The sequence below is a fragment of the Callospermophilus lateralis genome, chromosome 15 (genome assembly GCF_048772815.1).
Source record: "Callospermophilus lateralis isolate mCalLat2 chromosome 15, mCalLat2.hap1, whole genome shotgun sequence".
In the NCBI taxonomy this organism is placed as follows: Eukaryota; Metazoa; Chordata; class Mammalia; order Rodentia; family Sciuridae; genus Callospermophilus; species Callospermophilus lateralis.
In genome coordinates, this window is record NC_135319.1 from 68,522,047 (window position 1) to 68,529,328 (window position 7,282).

The 7,282-nt window shown below is 54.2% G+C and overlaps 1 protein-coding gene across 4 annotated transcripts; it reads right to left on the reverse strand.

Annotated features, from left to right (window-relative positions):
• Positions 1–1,631: 1,631 nt before the first annotated feature.
• On the reverse strand, positions 1,632–7,081 carry Fgf8 (fibroblast growth factor 8). Of its 4 annotated transcripts, none has more exons than XM_076834781.1 (6): positions 7,050–7,081; positions 6,912–6,948; positions 6,307–6,393; positions 5,914–6,061; positions 2,757–2,863; positions 1,632–1,922 (listed from the first exon to the last, which is right to left on the reverse strand). In XM_076834781.1, exons 1-6 carry the CDS (start codon positions 7,079–7,081, stop codon positions 1,632–1,634), a joined length of 702 nt encoding a protein of 233 aa, XP_076690896.1. The 4 variants fall into 4 exon arrangements, with proteins under 4 accessions (XP_076690896.1, XP_076690895.1, XP_076690898.1 ...); XM_076834780.1 differs by having other exon boundaries at positions 5,914–6,094; XM_076834783.1 differs by lacking the exon at positions 6,307–6,393.
• Positions 7,082–7,282: the final 201 nt, after the last annotated feature.

The window sequence follows — 7,282 nt, forward strand, 5'->3', positions numbered from 1 at the left end:
TAGGAGGCCCACCTGGTCAGGAAGTCTTGGGATGCCCCCACCCATACCAAGTGAGTTATTAAAGAACAGGTATATAGGGAGGATTTTCTAGACTAGCCTAGTAGGTGGGCCATGGGTGCAGACCAGGGGCATCGTCAGAGAAGGCAATTGAAACAGCCAAAATGGAAGGTCTCAATTGTGAACCCTGGGCTGGCTCTGGGCTTCAGACCTGCTTCTGGGCCTGGACTTTCCTTAGGTATGTGTGATGCCAGCTCACTGCTCCACATACGAATATATCACATGTCCCTTCCCACCATGGGCCAGTCCTGCCTACATGGTGACCTGCTTCTCTGCTACCATGGCGCAACCTGTCCTTTTTAGAGCTGTCCTCTCTGATGGCCTTGTCCTTTCAATATGGCTGCTGCTGCTTCTTCAGGCCATGACTGGCTTGAGTTCTATTCTAGCCCATGAGCCTCCCTTCTGGTCCTCCCCCGGAACCAGTTTCCCTCCTGTTAGGCCCATCTTTCTGAGACCCACAGCCTCTACCTGCCCTGGGCTGGGCAGCCCCTGAGTGCAGTACTTTCTGTTTTCAGTTCTCTACCCCTATCTTCCAAAGAAAACACTTGTTCCAGATCCGAAGTGCCAGCAAAAGCTGTGGTTGCCCCTCAATACGCCCTCTCCTTAGGCCACAGCAGCTGTCTTTATTTCTTTTCTTTTTTTTAAGCTTGATTCTCAAAGAGAACCAGTTCTGGAATCTGGGACCTGTCTCACAAGGTCTAGTCACACAGGCACATCCTCAAAGACTTGCATCTGGATTGCCTTGCTGATCCTAGCCTGTCCATCATTTCTGACTCTGAGGTGACCTAGGGAAGTGCTAGCAGTTACTCCTGTGAAGAGCTGGGCAGCCCCTGTCCAAGAGCTTCCAGAACTAGCCAAGAGCCTCTTCCACCTCTTTTCCTGCTTCTGTGCTCCCAGGAAACCACTCCAGTGACAGTGATGGGAATGGCTGACAGGCAGGGGTCTGCTGGAGGGAGGCTGCAGTCAGAGCTGGTGCCAGACTTGCTGTGTTCCCCAGTCACACTGGTCAGCTGGGGCAGCACAGGGGGAGAGGCCAACCCTGCCAGACTCACTCCATCATATTGCTAATATGCAAATTAAATTAATATTTCAATCATTTAATAGCAACTAATATACAACTATCCCCACTGGCACCCACCACCATGCTAGGTGACCTATACTGCACCTTTTTGCTCCCTGACCCAACCTGGAGGTGCAGGGGGTCCCTGGCTGCCCTGCCAGTTGTTCTGCAGGTGCTGGAACCTCAGGAGTACTTCCCCCAGATTAGAGAGCCCTTCACCCCAGGGAGCGCTGATTGGAACCCAGTCTGCGCTGGCCTTTAATGGACCTTCTTGAGAGGTAAGAATACAGACGTCACAGCCAGTGGAATACAAAAATAGAGCCTCTTTTTTGTTAGAAAAACAAAACAAAACAAAACAAAACAAACAAACAAAAAAAACCCAACAGCAAACAATATCAACAACTAGAACAGGGGCTCTGCCAGCACCTCCCCCGCCCTTGCGGCGCAGCTCTCAGCTGACAGAGCTGCTCTCCAGTGTCCCCGGCGGCGACTGTGGGAGGGGCCGGGCAAGCGCCTATCGGGGCTCGGGGGCCCAAGTCCTCTGGCTGCCGCGCAGACTGCGCGTGAAGGGCGGGTAGTTGAGGAACTCAAAGCGCAGGCTCTGCTCAGTGGTGTGGTGGCCGCGGGGCAGCCGCTTCATGAAATGGACCTCGCGCTGGTGCTGTCGCGTCTTGGAGCCCTTGCGGGGCCGGCCCTTGCGGGTGAAGGCCATGTACCAGCCCTCATACTTGGCATTCTGCAGGGCTGTGTAGTTGTTCTCCAGCACGATCTCCGTGAAGACACAGTCCTTGCCTTTGCCGTTGCTCTGCAGGTAGGGGGGCAGATGCGGTGTTATGAGCCCCCCATGTGAGGCAGAGGGCCAACGGACCCAGACAGCAGGTGGGCACCCCAGCAGATGGTGATGGGGGCAGAAGCCCAGCCCCACCTCCTGCCCAGGCACCCGCTCTCTAATCCCTCACAACCAGCAGCCCACCCGGCAACTTCCTGTCCTCCTGGGCAGCAGTGACACATGGCTGTCTACAGAGGGGCTGGGCCCACGACAGAGAGGCAGAGTGAGGGGCCCAGAGCCTGCCTGCTCTGGCCTCCTGCCCACCAGTCTGGCCTGGGCTGCATGCGCTTCCCCACCTGCTTGCCTCAGCCCCACAGGACTCCAGCTCCCAGCCCAGGGCAACCACCCTATGGGGGAGGGGAGCCTGGGAGGAGACTGAGTCCCAAGCCCCAAGCCTAGGAAGCTGGGGAGCTCGAGGCTGGAGAGGAGCCGTGACTAATGGGGCCATTTCAGAGCTCGGCTGAGGGGGCCGGGCTTGCGGCTTACTGAACATTCCAAATGCTGGTACCATGTAATTGGACATAATAGCAAAGCAATTTGGTGATTTGTTAAAAAGATATATGGAATTTACCAACCCCCCCCCCAGCACCTTCCCTAGGCTTCCTCCTTCATCTTTATAGTTTTTCCTCTCTTAAGCAGTTTCCTTCTTCCTTACCCCCCCACCCCACACCCAATCATTAGGTAACCCCAAGGTGACTACGTTTCTCTGCACACCTTGTTGAGATCACAGCACAAGAATGTCCTTAGAGGAGCTAAACCAGCCCAGGCTGCCCCTCAGGCCCAGGGCCCACCTCCCTCCAAATACCTCACCTTGGCAATCAGCTTCCCCTTCTTATTCATGCAGATGTAAAGACCTGTCTCTGCTCCACGGACTCGAACCCGGCTCCCAAAGGTATCTGTTTCCACGATGAGCTTTGCTATCAGAGAAGGTGTGGGAAGGTCACTGAAAAGCCCCTGATCCCACCCCACCCCCAGAATCCATAGCCTCCCCCTCTCTGGTCCAAGGACTTGTCACATCCCAGCAGCAACTGCTGGGCCAGGCAGGTCAGGCACTCAAAAAATGGGCTCCAGCCCCAGCCCAGCTACTGACATGCTGTATATCCCTGAGATCTCCTGAGTTGAGAAGGGATGGGATCAGCTTACAAACTGGGTTCCACAGAAGGGACTGGGACCATCAAATTGAAAAAGGTGTATCTCTATTCCTTCCATTGTCTTTTCAAACCAGACAGTGATAACTTGTATGTTAAGGTTCCAAGTAAAATTTAATCTGACCAGAGTTCCTTGGCTAATCAAAAGATCCCTAAGGATCCCTCCAACTTAGATTATTTTGTGTACATGCCTCAAGGTTATTATGTGAACATCTAGGTGTAGTGGTGACCTCCAGTCCTGAAGCCAAAGGTAAAAGCATCCTCTCCTGTTCCTGGCATGTTGATTGGAACTCACAGGCTTGATTACCCCTGCCCCAATCCTTTGGGCAGCCCTGCTCTGCTAAGAGATGAGAACAGTTCTCCCTACACACAGCCCAAAGCAGATTTTCAGAACCTCAAACACCAGCTGAGGATTTTGCCTGCATCTTTCAGCTTCCCAGCCACCAGACCACAGCCCCAAGTTCCAGACAGCAACAACTCAATATTTTCTCTTTCAACCTCCATCATAGCTGGGCTTCTCACCCCTGTGACCAAATTCTTTCTGGGGGTGAAGAGGAGAGAGACTCAGGCAGAGCTACTAGACAGCCAGAAGCAGGGTTTGACTTCTGTGCCTTGTTTCCCACCCCTTCTCCCCTTAGAGAGCCAACTTACCCCAGAACCCATCCACATTATCTTTTCATGCAACTGCTCTCTTAGAAGCTATCCAAAAAGAGAGCAAGGCTGACCTTGCTGATGGGACAGAAGGAACTGGATCTTCTGCCTTTCCTACAGCAGAGTCCAGCCTTTTGTGACATGGTTCATTCTCTGTTCCTGAGACCAGTACCAGAGGTGGGGGAGCACTGAGGTCAGCAAGGCAACTCTCCCTGCCTTCACTATGACTATACACCTCTTCACATAGACATAGAGCTGGGAACCAACCAATGGTCAAAGTCCCCAGTCTGGCCCCAAGTCAGCTAGGAAATCAGCTGTCATCTCCTCCTGACCACTTCCTCTTCAACCTTGCCAGTCTGCTCATGCCTCTTTGGGTCTGCCTTCCAGAGGCAGGAACATCTGCTTTTTAGGGAAGGATACTGGCTGGAGAAGGGATAGAGGAAACCACTCTGAAGATTCTGGCTAAATGGGGTAGATAGGAACAGAGTGGGTGCCTTTATCCCTTCCTAAACCTCTAATGAAGTAATTGGGATCTCTCCATTATTCTTCCCAGACTCTTCTTTCACCTTTTTCTATACCTCAGCTCTTGGAACTTCCCACTCCTACTCCTCCCTTGCAGGCAGGAATCAGGGAACCCTGGGTCTAAAGAGAGAGTAAATGGGCAGCAGACTTCCTTAATGTCTGATTGGCCTTCCCTCCCCAAAATCCAAGGATGCTGGGCCATTAGCTCCGATGGAGTAAGCCCTGAAGGAGCCAGGCATTCGTACCCTTCCTTGGAAGCTGAGAAGGGCAGCAAGCAGCCAATTTGGAGGGACAAAGGGCCCGTAGGCCAGCTCTACCAGCCCAGCGGGGGAGCTTGGCCACCGGGCAGGCTGCCCCCACCCCCACCAAGAAAGCCCTCACTCTCCTTTCCAAATGGATCTGGAAGCCGGGCTGCAGTTCACATCGACTTTCCCAACTGAGCTTTTGGAAAGCTTAACATTTTCAAACCTATTCTTCCACCCCAGTGACAGATTTATCCCAGGAAAATTATGTCTCCTCCTCCAGCTTTGAAGGGAAGTCAGCTACGTTGATGCAGAAAAAATGCAGCGAGACATACTCGATCCCCCAAACTGGCTCGAGAAGAGGAGAAAGTATTCAGGAAATGTTAAAAAAGGTGAAAGTAAGAAGAGTTTTAATCGCTCTGCCAGACGCGGGGGTCTCTCCAGAGATTCATAGAGAACAATCTTGAACCTCTTTTTTACATTTACAGACTTGCAACTCCTTTCAAACTCCACATCTGAAAAAAGGCTGGTTCTTTTTCTGTTTTATATCATTCTTCATTTTTCTTCTTAGCTCTTAAAATGCCTCACCTTTTTATTACATTTTAATAGAGTCTTCCTCTCTCCTTTCATGCTTGTTTAACTTGGTCATTATTTAAAGGTTTTTAAACTCACAATAATCACTCTCTAAAAACAACACCAGCCGCCCAGAGGGCTTGCTTTTCTCTTGGTACATCCAGGACTCTGGAAATTGGCTATGTTTCAAGGCAGGAATATTGAATGTTTTAGAAATCAATCAGTCCTCAGCCTCTCTGCCGGCAGTAGCTCCCTCTACTCACCACCCAACAGGGAGTAGGGAACCCTGGCCACAGTCCACCGCCCACCCGCTGCCTGCTGCCACACAGCCTGCCTGGGTTCTCCGAGAAAGTGGAGCAAGGAAGGCCCCTTTCCAGGCTTAGCCCCCAGTGTGTAATTGACCCTTCTGATCAAAGTATCTAATGGTTCACAGTATCTCCCTTTTCTGAGCTAGGAGAGCTAGAGGGATTTCTCTCCCTTCTCTCTCCCACTCTCCTTTTGTGGGCCCTGGCGACATATCCTCTTTCAAGAGCTTCCCTTAAACGTGGGCCCCCTCCCCCTGAACCTCCAGCCTCCACCTGCATCTGGGGAGGGGTGCAAAAAGGGGGAGGTGTAAGGGAAACTCTTGAATTCATTCATCCGCTGGGCAGGGAAGGGGGCACCTGTGGGCTAAGTCCTCCCCAGGGTCCCTTCCCCAACACTGTCTCTCCAGCTGACCCACAAGACACCTTTTGGTTCTAACCCCTACAAGCCAGCCTCTGGCCAGTACAGCTGGGGTCACCACCTTCCACAAGCTACTTTCATTGAGGTGGTGCCACCAAAAAGTCTTACCAAAAGGATCCCCGTCTTCTGCCATGGCGTTGATGCGCTTGTTGGCCAGGACCTGCACGTGCTTCCCGCTGGTGCGGCTGTAGAGCTGGTAGGTCCGAATGAGGCGGCGGCTGAGCTGATCCGTCACCAGGCTCTGCTCCCTCACATGCTGTGTAAAATTAGGTGAGGACTGAACAGTTACCTTTAGGAAATTGAAAAATACACAACACGCCATTATAATGCTACTCCGCCCAGGGGCCCGAGTGGCCCCCACACCCTGGCATCCCCCTCCTGCTGCACCAGGCAGCCAGCAGAAGCTGGGGGGATCCCCCCCAAATGCCGGCTCAGGCCACCAACCCCCACCCGGGAAAGTCACCCAGACCCAGCCCGGGATGGGGTAGAATCTGGACCCACCTGTTGGGAAACACCCTGGGGCTCCCGGCCAGCTCGGAGCAGGGAAGCGGGCACCCTGCCCAGCGCAGGCCCCCCGCCCGGGCCTTCCTAGAGGAGCAGGGTGCTTTTAAGTATGGAGGCAGCGCTACCCGACCGGTGACATTTATAAAGACAAATTTACAGAGCAAATATTGAGCGCACAGGGCCTAGGCACCCCATCATTGGGCCAAACCAACCACAAGTCTCCCCAGAGGGCCGCAGAGAGGGTCCTTGCTGGATTCACCTGGACTTCCCTGACAACAAACGTCCCCTGGCTCCGGCTGCCCCCTTCTTCAGAGGCCAGGTGTGGCTTCCAGTAGAGTTCCCGTCCACCCAATCTGGCTAGCGTATGTGTAAGACAGTTCTATACTCAAAAAATCTTGGGTTCCAGCCTTGCCACTCACTAGCTGTGTGACATTAGGCAGGACACTACCACTCTGTTCCTTAGCTCCCTCCTCGGGCTAGTTCGGGGCTGGATTTCTAATGTTTCTTCCATCCCTGAAGCGCTAGTCTTGCCCTTGCCCGACTTTGCCAGTCGGGTTCCCCGCCAGCCCGCCTGGCCCCCGCCTCTGCGCTGCGCTCCTTACCTGGGCTTGGAGGCAGAGAACCAGCAAGTGCAACAGCCTGTGGGAGACAAAAGCGGGCGGGAGAGAGGCGCAGGGTGAGCGGAGAGCGCGCGGCGGGCGCAGGCCAGGCTGGGGACGCGGGGCGGCGGCGGTACTCACAGGCAGCTCAGCGCGGAGCGGGGGCTGCCCATGGCGCGCGGCCCCGGGAGCACCGAGAGCCCTGACGGGATCACGCCGTCCCGTGGGCAGTTGCGGGGGACGTGCGGAAGGGGCGGAGGCCGAGGAAGTTTAGGGTGCGGGAGCTCAGCTGCGATCCCGACGTGGCTCCGCGGGTCCCGTGGAATGTCTTGCTCGCCGCGTCGCGCTAAGTCGCTCTGAGTCGCTGCCGGAGC

Coding starts and splice junctions, on each gene's coding strand:
- Fgf8 (XM_076834780.1), bottom strand. CDS start 7,081: ATGGGCAGCCCCCGCTCCGCGCTGAGCTGCCT. Junction 2,864..5,913: donor AGAAGACGGGGATCCTTTTG/GTAAGACTTTTT, acceptor CTTCTCTGATAG/CAAAGCTCATCGTGGAAACA. Junction 1,923..2,756: donor AGGGGAAGCTGATTGCCAAG/GTGAGGTATTTG, acceptor CCCTACCTGCAG/AGCAACGGCAAAGGCAAGGA.